This window comes from Dermacentor albipictus, chromosome 1, assembly GCF_038994185.2.
Source record: "Dermacentor albipictus isolate Rhodes 1998 colony chromosome 1, USDA_Dalb.pri_finalv2, whole genome shotgun sequence".
Classification (NCBI taxonomy): Eukaryota; Metazoa; Arthropoda; class Arachnida; order Ixodida; family Ixodidae; genus Dermacentor; species Dermacentor albipictus.
This window is the reverse complement of record NC_091821.1, coordinates 86695946-86711087: the sequence shown is the minus strand read 5'-3', so window position 1 is coordinate 86711087 and position 15142 is coordinate 86695946. Positions and strand designations below refer to the sequence as shown.

General features: G+C 41.0%; 1 protein-coding gene across 4 annotated transcripts in view; it reads right to left on the bottom strand.

Annotated features, from left to right (window-relative positions):
• Positions 1-376: 376 nt before the first annotated feature.
• LOC135896242 (ecotropic viral integration site 5 ortholog-like) overlaps positions 377-15142 on the bottom strand; it is a 260532-nt gene continuing 245766 nt past the window's right edge. For 3 of the 4 annotated variants that reach the window (XM_065424603.2, XM_065424602.1, XM_065424601.1), the window contains one exon: positions 377-4423. In XM_065424603.2, the coding sequence (XP_065280675.1) occupies positions 4148-4423 (276 nt within the window). In that variant the 3' untranslated portion in view covers positions 377-4147. Of the gene's footprint in view, positions 4424-7548; positions 7711-15142 lie in introns of all 4 variants that reach the window. The other variant, XR_010562642.2, reaches the window with a different exon arrangement.

Sequence of the window (15142 nt, the reverse complement as noted above, 5' to 3'; positions counted from 1 at the left end):
TGTGCTAAGTGTGTAACAGTTAAGCTCGTACCTTTCACACATTTGCACACTGCAGACGAACTGGACGAAAACCTTGTGGCATGATGGACTGCTAAAAAATTCAAGAAATTAGGGCTTGCTCACATAGAAAAAGCCATCAGAAATAGCTCTGCATTTGTGATCGAAATCAAGCTATACAGCTCAAAGTTGATACATCAAGTTGCATCTGTGGTTAGTTTAACAAATAAATTTTACAAATATGAAAAGCACCTTAACTAAATGAAATATTCCTAAATTATTACCTAAACATAGGCTGCATCTCAAGATGTCATACTATACCCAAGATGCAAAACGCATGCTTGGAAACAAACAGTTCACAGATATCAACATGGCTATATGGGAAGCAAATTCATGTTTTGTTTAATAAAAGAAACATAAAAATGCTGCACAGGAAGAACTACAGCAGCCAGCCATGTATCACATCACCAAAACGTAATGGACAAACGAGCAGGTGCCTCAGTTTCCATGGAGGACGACATTTACAGAAAACCCTGAAGCGTGCTTGATGTACTGCTGCACTTCTATTGCTTGTAAAACAGCACTGATGGTAAAACAAAGGGCAGGAAAGGGTGCAAATCCATGCACTCTTTTTCTTTTATATATATATATAAATATATAAATATATATATATATATATATATATATATATATATATATATATATATAGCCACAGAAACCTAGTTTCCTGTAAAAGCCCTGCTTCAGCTTTGAAGCCAAGTTCAGTACAGTGTCTAAGCTGCTACCACAATGCCTAAAGCAGGTTTCTACAATGCCTAAGCAATGTTTCTAGAAAAAGAAGATATATTGAGGGCCTTCAGCATCTGGTATTTCACTAGAAGTGTGCTCCTACATACTAAACACAAATATTACTCCAGAATTCACACTTTGCTTGCTAAACTTGCACTTTACAAGGCATTCCACCAACACAATTCCACCAAAATAGGCAGAAGCACATATGGAGGGAAGCAACAGATCCACTTGGTGTACCAGGTCAAAATGATCTTTCTTTTTTTGCACTAACAACAACGTCCCAGATGGTAGCACTTAACCAAAATTCTTTGGTCACTACTCAATTCCATGTTTCGACAGCTTACATTTGTATGTGGCCAGTAGGTGTAAAAAGTCATTATTTTACGTGCTTGGGTGGTATTAAGATGACAATCCTTTCAAGTACAAAAAGATATGCATGAAGCAGTCGAAACATACCTCTGGCACAGCTGGGATGGGACGTGAGTAAAAGCTGAGTACCACAGTTAAAGTGTCCAGAGGTCTTTCATTAAAGCCTGTGCTGAATGAGCTTGAACAGTTTAATGGTGCTTTTGACAGAAGAATGGCCCATACATGAATATACAACAGCTCAGGAGACCATGAACCCCCGATTATGCAGTTGATGATATTCCTAGCACCATAAATTCTCAGAGGTCTCTACAAGATCTTTACAGTGCTGCTAACACAGTCACTGACACACAAAGATGAAGCATGTAACCTGTTTAGTGCAAGGATGACAAGAAATGCAAATTCTTGCATCTGAAGCCATAAACTTGTGTCACTTGCCCAACATATGGAATGCATTTCTGTGAATGGCTTCAAGACAGCTGAAGTGTTGCGCACGACCGCAAAGCCACAGACAGCCTGTAAGGCAACTGCAACGCACTTGAAATTTACAATGCTAATAGAAATCATAGCCTTACCAGTGCTGCAAATACTCACTGGAATTTTACGCCAACATATAAATCATAATGAAGTCAATAATGCAAGTAGCTCATTTTAGCTATATGCATTTAGTGGCAATTATGCAAATGAAAATCGCTTTATCCTTAGTGTCGATTGAGCAATGTATACATGTTCAAGTTTATTCTGTTAAATAAATGTTTGTGACATAATTGACAATGAACATTATTAGCTAGCTATGATTTCCATAAACAAGGTTATCAAAAGCACAACATATAAGCATTACGTTATCTACCACATTATACAATCACTTTAACTAGGTATGCAGAGCAAGAGCACTAATTGCTGTCCATATAAAAGGAAGCTAACATGCAGTATCATGCTAGGGGAGAACACGCACACGTAGGCTTATGCTTCATCCATTGTCAGACATGTTTTGTGGCAGAAGAGCCACACAGCTGCAAAGAGTGCAAGGGTATGTTTCAAACACACTGGCCTACTGTGAAGGTGGGCGCTGTTTACCTTGTCACAAAGGATAGCTAGCATGGGTGCGTCAAAGGTGACATATTCATACCTGGCAGCTAAGAATTTTTTGTAGACTAAAAAAAATTTGACAGATACTACTTACAAACTCACTGCTCCTGCTTCCCCATTGGTTCCATTCCAACTGCCACAATGGACAGTGCGTTAAAGGAATTATCTCCTGCACTGTCTACAACAATGTGTTACTCAAGCTGTACATGCAAACACCTGACACTGCACAAGGATCTCAAACTCTTGTGCCCATTCTAGGCTGGTACATTATATGAACTTGTAGCATTGCAAGCATTACCAAATAATGGCCAGGAGGCATTATATAAAGCCACATATCCCAGTAAAAGAACACTCCACTACTACATTGCCAGCACTGCAAAAGAAAAACATAGTGCAAGCCCTCTGGCAAGTGGCCATTTTTCCACAAACAATGGCTCTCCATGTGCAATGGCGCACAGCATGTCACTTAAGCAGGCATCACATCAGGAATGAGAGCTATGAAAAACATGATTATATGCCCATAACTACTGCTGCTGTCTACACAAGACTCATGCTTGGTCTCTGTAAACGAGCAAAGGGCCTGTCAGCATGGTAGAGAATAAGCTGCAGATAGGACGCTTATGAGCAAAACGAGAACAAGATGAAAGTAGAAGCCAACGTTTCAATAAGTGGGCTTGTCTTTTTCAAGGTTTTTGTGACAAGTCTACTTGTCGAAACGTTGGATCCTGCTTTCATCTTGTTCTCGTCTTGCTCATTGTCTTGAATTTCCATCTCTCGCATTCCCTGTGTTTTCCCTGGATATACGAAGCTAAGCTTTTAAGTCCATGCATAGTCAAAGAGAATGCTACAGGCTTTATGTCAATGGAATGAGCAACATTACAGCATATCTGCTAATAGAACTTTCTGTAAAGAAAAAAAAAAGGCTTTCACACTTTAATAAAAATCATCAGTCAAATAAGACTAATAATGTGTACTTTTACTACACAAAAGCAAAATGCATTAGCCATTACATTCCAAACCAAAATAATCCAAATGTACTTTTACATTTCATCTGTAAAAAAAAAATGTACCTATAGTTTATAGGTGCGATGATAGATACAGATTTACAACAAAAATAGAAATATTTAGTTCAACCTCATAGCTATTGGTTGCAATAAACAGCTTTGCTTGAAACCCAACAAGCATGTTTAAATGGAGTCCCAACTAATAAAAATGAAGCAAAGTGGCATCATTTATTAAGGTAAAGCATGGCAGCATCACTAGGCCCTGGGACTCCCCTTGATGAGTTCAAAACCTCAGTGAACAAATCACAAGCTGGCAGCACTGTTCGCATGTGACTGTTCACATGTTAAGCCATGACAAAACACATAACACATTTGTTAGAACTTCCCTGCTACCCAACAAATCAGCAGTCTGCCCTTCATTCACAGTGGTTGATTAAAAATTCTTTAGCTGTTATCTCTGTCACTAAATTTGGTGCAAGAATATATCATAACATTATGCATGTACTAAACAGACATCTTTACACTCTCGTGTTGAGTAGCATCAGGACAGACCTTCATAAATAACATTATTTGATTTCAAATGCTGAAGCAGTCTATAACAATGAGTACTTATCTCCGCTGTGCCCCCATTTGCTCTGTCACAATTTAAATGGGCAACAGGACTCCGAGCAAGTCTTACTCTTAATCTGTTAAAGCATTCACTGGCATAGAACACAAGATACAGTGAATAAAAACCTCTCCTTCGCAAGCAAAGTCAAGACAGGCCTTCAGCAGCAAACAGATCACTCTCAGTACATGATATCATCCCAAGCAATCAACAATAAGCTTCCAAGCTCCATTACGTATATCACAAGTGACCCCTGACCTCGGGGTGAAACAGACAGATAAACTTGGTAACACTAGAGCTCCCCATTGGCAAGCTTGGGCTGCTTGGCTGGGTGCTGGCTGACCGAGAGTTCGAGTCCAAGCTGAAGCAGCTGCTCGGTAACGCTATCTTCCATGAGGTTTGTGCTGCGGCTAAGCCCTCCCACCAGAGTAAGTGGCGGCGAACTGCTCAGTGGACCAGATGCTGCTGCTGCCACTGCTGCTCCAGCCTTCTGTGCATCTGGTTGCCGCAGTCGAGCCACTGCTAGCGCAGAGCTCAAGCGCTTGTTCATTATCTGCAGCTGCATAACCTGCATAAAGGAGTGCAAGGGGCATCGGGCATGTGTAAATTCACTTATCTGAGCATCCACAAAAGGGTGAATGTTCCGCACTAACTACTGACAAGAACAAGAAGGCTCAATTTAATCATTTTCGCTCTGTGTTTCAGGTCTCGCCAAGTTTTCTCTAAGAGACAACAAGTAATCTGTTTAATGTCAAGTTTATTAAATAATATGCCATGCAATGGATAGACCCAACACTGCTGTCAGGTGTCTTTTGAACAAAAAATAACACAAAAAATTGCCTGCTGTTCCTACAGGAAACAAAGACCTTACACAAGTTTATCCATCCAGCAGCGAGTTATAAACAGCATTCCAAGAAAGAATGTGCACACACAATTTTCACTATATTCACCATGTTCAACGTTATACAGCACTCTATTAATGCCTTTGAAGTTCACCTTGTGATCCCTTTCCCAAAGAAATCCAATGGAATCCAATGGAATTTTGTATGGTGTACAAAGATGGTTGGTAAGCAAATGGAAAGAATGGGAAGAAAGGAAACTAATACTTACAATAAGGATTTAAGCAGGTGACCACATTTTGTCAATGAAAACTTGGCTAACGTGGTCACAGAAAAAGCTTGCAAACCTCTGACAACTCAACCTTTTATAACTCACTGCTCATTCTCATCACTCCTGCATGTGAAAAGGTTTTGTAGTATCTGGTGCTTCACTGAAGACATAGACATTCGTCACAGGCAGCGCTGTTAGATGGTAGGGCCTGAAAAAACTTGCGTCATGTTACATCAAATGCCTTATCATTTAGATATGTAAAAACTTGCGTCATGTTACATCAAATGCCTTATCATTTAGATATGTAAACTAGGGTATGTGAAACCAAGAAATTTTTTTAAAAAGCTACTTGTTTATTTTATTAGCAAATCATAATTTGCTTTTTGGATGCCCACTGTACTTTGAAGAAGAATGTACTGCATGCTTTATTCACTGCTGCAGCAAGCAAAAGGACCAATAAAACATCAGTTCCAGTCAGAGTAAGACATTAGTCTAAGACCAAAGGCTTGCAGTGTTGGTGGAGCACTGCAAGCCTTTGGTTTTTGATGCAACACTTGCCGCCAGCACAATGAATTTTTTATCTTGATTCAGAAATGTCTGCTCTACCATGATGAGCATTGTATGAAATCAGATGCCCAAAGTGCTTTGCTGGCACACTCGTAAAACACTGATAGGACCTGTTGCACCACTACTAGTGCACACATGACATCAGTAAATATGGATTATAGCATTCACAAGTGCAATAGAGAAAGCATATAATCTCACTGATAAATACGCAGCAGAAAACAACCTTTTACGGTCCTTTGGCAGTGCACTGCAGGCTTTAGCATCAGCTTCTGCTTGCCCAGTGGTAACTCACAACCCCTGTACTTCTGCCATCGTATTTGAGACACTGTTTAAGCATGCGGAAAGAGCTTGTACTTAACCACATGACTTCATGGGGGAGTTGTAGAATGTGCACAAGAACAAAAGCAGAAAACTGGGCTAGTTTATTACTTGCCTTATGCAACACTTAGTGCCAAAAACAAACACACAACATGAAATATCCTGGAGGGGTGCTGATAGTGTTCATTTCAACACCCATCCAAGTTATTTCATGTTCTGTGTCCATTACAATATGCAAATAAGTGCACAAAGACCTTGAAATAGATAACCGTTTCCATTCACAGCACCTTGGTTAATTTTTTTTAGAACACAGTAACTGTGGCACAACAGTTGTTGTTAAGACCATGAATGGCTATAACCAGGTAATGGTCATGAAGAAATTACAGAGCTCCTTCAACTTCATTACAAGGTTTAATTGTACTTTCACTTACTATATTCAAAGGTAGACACTCTGCCCCATCAACAAAATACACCGAAATTAAGAGCTATGTAACTACTGAAATCGCAGATAACCTACAACTATTCATCAACATGGATGTGGAGAACTAGGTGGCTGCCTCTATGGGACCTCTATAAAACATAGAAGCAAGGCACCACATCACCAGAGATTGACGTTTCCCAAGCAAACGCAAAGGGCACAAAGCTGACTAATTTAGCATGTATTGCCTCATACGTCCCCTAACAGTGCAAGGAGGAACAGCTGGATGTGATAAATGCAATGGGTTAGCCACCCTCATTACAGGCATTCCCCATGGACATAAGATTAAGAGGATAATACAGATTGGTCGCTGGCAGTTGTGGCATGATTCCTGGATGAGTCAGACTCATTCTTGCCATTAAGAAGGTCAGAAGACATCATTATTTTGCTTTTTAAGTACTCTTTCATGTGCATAGCACAGTGATAAAATTTTCCTTGTTGCTGCAGCATTTTAGATAACCTAAGCGACTGTCTCATATGAAATTGTCAGTTATGCATATTTCATACTTGTTCAATAAACTACCTATTTTACCTGGCACCTCAAAAAAAGGAAAATACAGCTAAGTTTGCCTTCTTTACCCTAGGATGGTACACATCATGTGATTTACGTCTGGGATCACACTCTTTATGTTCAACACATGTTCACACAACACAAAACATGGTCGAGTAGTAGACTCTGAATATCAGTTAAAATAATAAAGACCAGAACCAATAGGTATTTGTTCATTCAGACTTCCTACTCACGCTTGCTACCCCCCCCATCCCCCCCCCATCCCACGCCCCTACCCCCACCCTTAATGTAATGTGGCAGTCAGAGATACCACGATGAGAGAAAAACTGTTTACTCATTTGTAAGCTTTTAAAAGCTTATTGCACCTCTCAAGTGCACAAATGAGGCATGTGCATTTGTAATGCCACGTGCCTAACATATAATATGTATAGCTTTTGTACATACTGAAGTATAAATTTTGATATTGCTCAACTTCAAGAAGAGCTTCGTTGGACTGGTGAAAACACAAGGTAGCAGCAAAAAAGAAAGGTTAGTGCACTGCAAGCATAAAAAGAGGGGGTCATGCAGTGGTGACACAGCCCCAAAGCCAAAGACATCTCAGTGGTTTTGAGTGCACACAAATAAACACGCAGGCGAAGCAAAAGCAGGGCCGGTCATTTGCTAGCAAGCAGGTTTCCTTAGAGCATTAGTATGAGCAAGCAGAGATCACCTTTTACTTGCGTGGCAGAGAGAGAGAGAGCAGTGTGAGAGTGAGAGGCAGCGCGATCTAGAGTTGCTCAAGTCCCAGCCCAGAGTCCCACCCCATGGGGGTGAGCGGCGACGGGTGCAACAAGCTTGGCAAGATCGGGGAGGGCAGCTCTAAGCGGAACTTCTGCAAAAATGGATGGGGACACACACATATGGGACCATTTGCAAATTAGCTGTGGCTAAGGCTACAAAATGTGGCAGCATTAGTGCTGCATTCCCTTCATTTACCAATGGATAGCATGGATACCGTAAGCCCTTTTGCTGCATCTCATCAGCTTCATACAATGAAGTGCAAACACTTCAAATTTTAGGAATTGACAGCTTGTTTCAGTAACAAAAGATTTGTAAGACAGACGAAAGAAACAAAGGTTCTTTTCAGCATTATTTTTTTACTATTCAAGAAAAGAAAATACGTGCATAACTTCTACTTTTGCGTATTGCAATTTAAAATACTTGAAGCACCCTTCTGGCAAAGAAGTTGTTTTGTTGAAAGCCTTTTACATTCTGTTGCAACTCAAACGTGCATTTGTACACTATATCAGATGGAAAGGGTGTGCTAAGAGGTTAACAGCACAACAATCTGCCAGGGTGCCTGCAGAAAGTACAATGATGCAATTGAATAATTAGAAAATGTTTTTAATTGTGTATATTGCAAGTCTCTGAGCCAAACTTGAAAGAACTACACAATACAACTGAACAAAATTTTGTAAAGCCTTCACTGAACATGGTGATGACAGGCATGCCCGAGCTTCGCACCTGTTTCAATGCGATAAATGCTAGCAACATTGCTAAACCAAGGAAATGCAAGAAGTTTACACACATAGGTTTGATATAAATTGCATCAGAGTCTGCACTGTACCATTATAAATGACAGTTCTGCAGAACCATAACTGCAAATATTGCAAAAGCTGCACATATCAGCACCACGTTTCTATCTCTACATTATAAAGCAGTGAATGTCAAGAATGCCAAACCTACCTAGTAAAATACTCAGTGCACATTAAAGTCCCATAACATGGCCACCATGGGGTTGATTTAGTGAGTATACAAAATAATAAATGAAGGAGCATCAAGTTTGTCGACCAAAGTTGTGGCCCATTTGATAGTAAATGACACTACTAGTAACCACATATTGGCACCAATACACTTAACTTACACTTCTGCTTCCTTGACATCCACCATGATCTTTGTTCAACAACCGAAAACAGTTGATTAAGTAACCTGTCCAAATGCTTGTAAGCTGTCCAATATGTGAAGTGTGCCAAAGCAATTCACTATGGTTGTATAGTCTTTGGACAAAGATCACAAGCATTATGAAAATCAAGTACAGTAAACCCCCTGTTAACTCGAAGCTGTAAAAATCAGAAAAAATTTCAAGCTGAGTTTCGAGATAAGTGAAATCAATAAACTAGACGCATGCTGGCCGTGCATAGACCACATGGAACCTTTACCATATGTCACTAGTAACATTCTCGCGTCACTTTCACGTGCATTGGCACCGCACAAGTCGGCGCCTAAGGACAATGGTGTTACAGGCACTGTGCCAAGACAGCGTGCTTGGCACAGGGTGAAGACTATTGATCCTAATGCAATATTTGAAGCCAGTCATCTAAGCCTAACCAGGGCGAATTTTCCTTTGTGCTGCTTCTTGCTTCAACGCAAACTAGGCGCGCAATAACACAGCGCACATGAAACCATCAGTCATCTCGGCTCACCTACACTTTGCACCCTCCAAGAAAAGATAGGGAGCGCATGGCCATGCCATGCACAGCCGCGGCTGGACTAGAAGAAAAAACGAGGTCAACACTGCCTCGTCGTCCTTGCCCTGGTATTTTCAAAGTCAAGATTTCTAGGTATCCGGAGCCCAGTGCAAGAACTTTCCAAGATAATGGGGTGAACAACACACGGGTTGACACCACGGCTGGAAAACAAATTTTAACTAAAAGGGCAGTTCCGGTGATTTCTTGAGGTCAACGGATCTGAATGAAATTTGCTGAGTGCGTTCTTCATGCTTCAGTCATTTCTGGGAAACATAAGGCTTGAGAGTTGTGCTGATTTTTTACAAATAAATTTCGTTTATTCCCTTGAAACACCTGCCTTGCCTGCTTCTCAGCTACTGGCCACCCTGCGTTAAGACATAACAGGCATATGCAGAGCATGCTGGGAGTGAATGGCAGACAACGGGACCGAGGTATCCACAGTAGCCGAGGAGCGAGCTAGTGATAGTGAGCTAGTGTTTGGTGTGAGAAGTTGCTGTCGCAGAAAGTTACGTTCTGTGTGAACGGGCAAGAGATGGGAGGCAAGTGACGTTGCATTGTTGGCTGCACAATCGTCAGCCCTCGTCATCCGCACACACAGTTTGAGCCGATGTAGAGTGCATTCAGCCGAGTTTAACTATCACAGTTGCCAAGTTGGTGTGTCTACTGCTGGCCGTCTTGAGCGACTGACCTGAAGCTAATTAAACCATTAGGATGAAGAAAACTGCTTCTGTAGTTAAGTTTTGATCATAAGGATTTGAATTCGATACAGCAATGTAAACAATCACCTCATTCAGCTGCCAACGGTGTCAATACTCGCATCAGCGTTTCTGTGAGAAAACTGCGCATTCATTCGCAGTTTTTGATTACATGCAAAATGTCCTAACCTATGTCTACTTTACGGAGCACACTAATTGTGTGCATGAAAATAATACGAAGAATGATAAGTAGGCAGCATAACAACGGTCCCATACTACGGTCTTCCACTCGCTGTTTTCGAAAGTGCTTGGTCGCTCATATCAGCGCGACACAGAGTGATGCAGAGGTGCTTACATGCACAAAATCTGCCAGAGTGATTCAGAGGTGCTTACATGCACAAAATCTGCATGTTTTGCTATGTTCTGACATTAATTTGTGTCATTGGTGGGCAGCTAGCCTTATATCTCAAGTAAATGACAAGCAGTTGCTGTACCTGTACGCTTTGGGCTGTCAGCAGTGTCCTTGCGGGATACAAAGGCGGAAAGTTGTGCTCCATATCTTATAGCAAGTATGTGAAGCGCTTCCCTGAGAAATGGTGAAAGACCAGAAATAGCAAGCAGCACATATAAAATCAATGGTTAGGGCTACCCCTGGTCTTCATGCTGTGGCACGATATGTCGCGCATGGGCACTGGCTCTTGTGATGGCGGGTCAAACAAAAGCCAAACGGCGATTTGTGGCTATTGAATTTGTCGGAATCGTAGCTGTCACTATTTGACAAACTTAAAGAGCTGGTGCAGCTGACGTTGTCGTTCGAAGGTCAGAAGGCGTGGCCACAAATCAGCTGAGTGTCTGCTCTTGGCCAGTTTCGTTCGCCCTGGCGAGACCGGCATGCCTGGCATGTCTTCCCTGCTATGTGCCTCTCGTGTTGTCACATGACGAGGTTCACTCAGCTGCTCGGTCAGGTTTCATTTTCGTTGTCACACTTTCTTCATTGCTAAAAATTACTTTGGAATTTGCCGAACAATTTTACTATCAGACGCGTGACAGGGAGGTCTCGGGAACCTTAATATTCCATTACCTTGACATGGTCTGAATACTGCCATAGTTGCCCTTTAAAGAGGCACTAAGGGCAAATAATAAGTCAATGTGGACTGCTAAAATACATTCCAGAAACTTTGCTGCACTTGTTTTGTGCAATGAAAAGACCCACTTTACAAGAAAATTGCATCTGAAGGGTCCGCATACCTTTAGCAAAATTCAGATCAACTGCCCCCGAGCGAGGAGTGGCGACGCTGAATATGCCACCACCTCCCTTTACTGCCATCAGTGGCAGTAAAGGCGCCCGACAGGCGGCACTGCTCTTTTCTGTGCAAAACGCAAAGATGCGGTCATTGAGAAACCAAACCAAGACAGAGCATTGGATTCGGCACTGCAGCTGCTCTTGGTTAGGGTGGCTAGAACTGGGAGATATGAAGAGCGTAGGGCATTTCCCTTGCACGAAAGCATCGCCTTGTGTGACACTCCGCTAGGTAAAGATAAGGCCCTGTGGTCGGGGGCATGGGGACTGGTCAGCTGTCAAGATGCACAAGAGGCGTATGAGTATTTGAATAAAGAAAGCCAGGAAGAGGTTGACAGAACCGGAGTCATTACATTCATAGGTTACTGTTCCATGTGTTTTTTGTAAAGCTGCCTCATGATAGCGTGTCTTAAATATTAAGGATGCCGTGAAATGTGAAAAGGAAAAAGTGAGAGAGAGAGAAAAGGAAAAAAAAAATCTCGGCAATGATGTTTTGTGCCTCAATGCAATTCAGGGTACAAATCATTGCTGGAAAAAGTGTCCCTTTTCTGTGCGGCAGCATGCAAAGGGTAATTTGCGAGTTGCGAGCAGTCTATCCGGGGCTGACACAGCTCTACAGCAGAACTCCTCTGTAAAGTAATTCCACAGCAGACAAGGTTCTGCAGCGAAATGAGGCTTTACAGGAAGGTCTAACGCTACAGTTCTCATGGAGGCAGCATAAGTGGCCATGGAACACATGTCAACTACACAGAGCAACACAGTGATGCTCACCTTGCATACGATATTGCAGGAAACGTCACAAGAAAGCAGGTTCTCCCATAAGCAGGGATGCCTACGATGTGCCAAGGGACAGACAGTGCTGTAGGGGAAGTATCTACTGATGTATCCAAGGAATAGGATTTTGGAGGGCTTCTGTCTTCTGTAGTTGTTAGAGTCATTGTACAACTTGACTAAGGTGGTAGGCCACAAAAAAAAAATTTTTCTTATTTGGTAGCCAGGATTCAAAGAACCTTTTTCACTGAATAAGCATGTCTTATTTAGCTTATTCAACTATTTAAAGTGCTGAAATTGGTTCCTTTTATTTAGTGGCAGATAATTTTTGTCATAAAATGTGGTAAAAGTGCTAGTCATGGAAGCAGTGACTAATGCATTGCTGAATTGAGTAAAGCTTTGGAACTTATGTAGCTAAGTGGGGTACCTGTGCAATGAACTAGGATAAATGCAATGTAATAAATATTAAGAAAGTAATGTTAAAACAACTAAGCAAAGTGAAAAAGATTGCCAATTTGGGCTAAATTTATTTGCAAAATAAGTTGTAAATGCGAAAATATTGCATCAATTGCTTTTGTTCTAGTTCGTTGTAGACGTCTCTATGTCAGGAATGAGCGTGCAAAATTTGATACCAAAATGATAATTAAAAAAAAGTAATCAAAGTTTGTGTAGCATGAGGAGGAGCAAAGTCTTGTTTTGAGGAAAATGTAAACAAATCTTCAAACCATGGTACAGATGCCAAAAACTAGAGAGAGGCCGGAAATGCACCAGCTTTATAACTGCCCCCATGAGATGCGCTAGTGTCTCCTTTTGTTCATTTGGCTGCTTAGCGACAACATAAAATGAAAAAATTACTTAGAATAATATTTAAATAAAAGAAATAGTAGTACTGATTTTCGGTTTCACAATAGGAGGGATGGGTTGGAAAGCTCACTGTAACTCCCAAACTTATGATGATAGGAAGATAATTTTTTTTTCTTTTTCGCAACACGTTGCTGAATGTTTGGACATACACGAAATGTAAAGAAAAAAAAAATCGATTTTGGGAAAAGAAATCGACTGTTGAATGTGGCCCACCACCTTAATGCTGCCGAATTAAGCAGGCTAATATATGTTTAGCAAAATGTGTATGGATTCAAAAATTGTAAGAAGCCTAAGTGCTGCATGCAGCAGCGTGCCACAAACAGGCTGCCAAGCGTTGCACAGAATTAACCAGATTAGATGTTAGATTTTTTTTTTTTACCACAAGGATTAATTTCCTTTTAAAGGGGCTTATCCAGGCAGTAAGTGAAAAAAAAAAATATAAAGAGGCTGAAGCCTTTTGTATAGTTTAAGGCACCATGCACCACAGAGTCACGGCTACTGTTGCTGATAAAGTTATATGTTTTAAAGTCATTACACAAAGTTGAGCCTCAATTTATCTGCAACATTGAGCATATATTATGCAAAAAAGAGGTGAGGTGTGCAGACAGGACACAAGAGTAGAGAAGTGGACAACACTTTGTGTCCTGTCTGCACGCCTCACCTCTTTTTTGCATAATGAATCCTTATCAACTAGCTCAGCTTTCTGTCGTTCTAAAATTGAGCATATATACTGGCCTCACGATTGCAAGACCTTAGGTGTCACTCAAAGGTGCATAGAGAAAAAGAGAATACATAAATGGACACGATCATTTGCAATAAAAGTACAACATCAGGCTACTCTCCTTAACTAAGTCCATAAATCATATAAAAATGTATAGAGATAATTTTGCATTAGCAACAACTGCAATCAAAATGCAGGGCCTTCAAAATATGCTTTATCGAAAAATGGCTGCACTATGGCTGAATTATTTTGCTGGTGTAAGGAGGTTCATGCTGATGCCTCAGTAGGAGGTTCTTCAGTGCTACAGGGGTATATTGTGAAAGGGCAATGTTGTTGAACACTAACATAACTTACACCTACAAAAAGCAAGCAACATGCAGCGTGAGTGCAATGCCAGATGCTGCAAGAAGCTACCACTCCCGACGCCCCCGATGACAGCGCCCCTGCGGCAGGATCGGACATCCCGGCAAGCTTGGAGCACCCTGTTTTCACACCTCTCAGTTCTAGCCACCCTGTCTTGGTCAAGTGGTGTGGACCATTCGGGAATCCCACGACATCACATGGACATGGCATTCTGTGCTGCTTGCAGTTTGTGGGATTTTCACGAGCCAGCAAAACCAGGGCAGCACTACGCAATAATGAAACTACTGAAATGCAAAAGCATGGGTGGCGCAGAGTGGAGAAAACAAAACCTTTCGAACGCCCACGTGGTTGTCAAGGGCAATGTCAATGAGTTCTTTTTTTTTAATGATCAGAAACAACTGGACAAGTACCATTTTCTTTTATCTTATCAAGCAATACAATTATCTTTTTATTACGAGTGGCTGAGTACTAGTTACAATATTATAATGAGTGCCTTTGTCATCGCGCTAGTACTTGAATGTCATGGGGGAGTCTTTAATTGTGTCCTGCATTCACCTCAATTTCTCTATTACTGAAGCTCTTTTCGTGATAACATTTATGCCTTAGACATCCTTGAGCACTTATAACTTTAGCTTGACTTAATATTTGCCTTTAGTGTCCCTCTAACTCATATTTCAAGATATCGGAGTTGTGGGCCAACAAGGTTTTACTGGCATAATGTAATGTGAGTGATATTCACAGACCAACTCAGTTAACACTTAAATATCACCGCAAGCAGCACTATGCACATAATATGAAGACTATACAAGGACTATACTGCCTTTTCAACAAATTGTTTAAAAAAATATTTCATAAAATGATTGAAAATATACCCAAATAAATTACCCAAAAGAAAAAGTTGTGGAAATGCCGTGTCGGCAAAAGGAAACATTCATCGTATTTAGAATACTTGCACACTCCAAATTCTACCACACACACTATTCTTGCAGTCATGAGAGAGCATAGAAACAGCACTACTTTAATATTGCATAAAAACCAAATTTGTAGGCTGGTTAAAGCTCTGATCATCTGCACAACTCAAA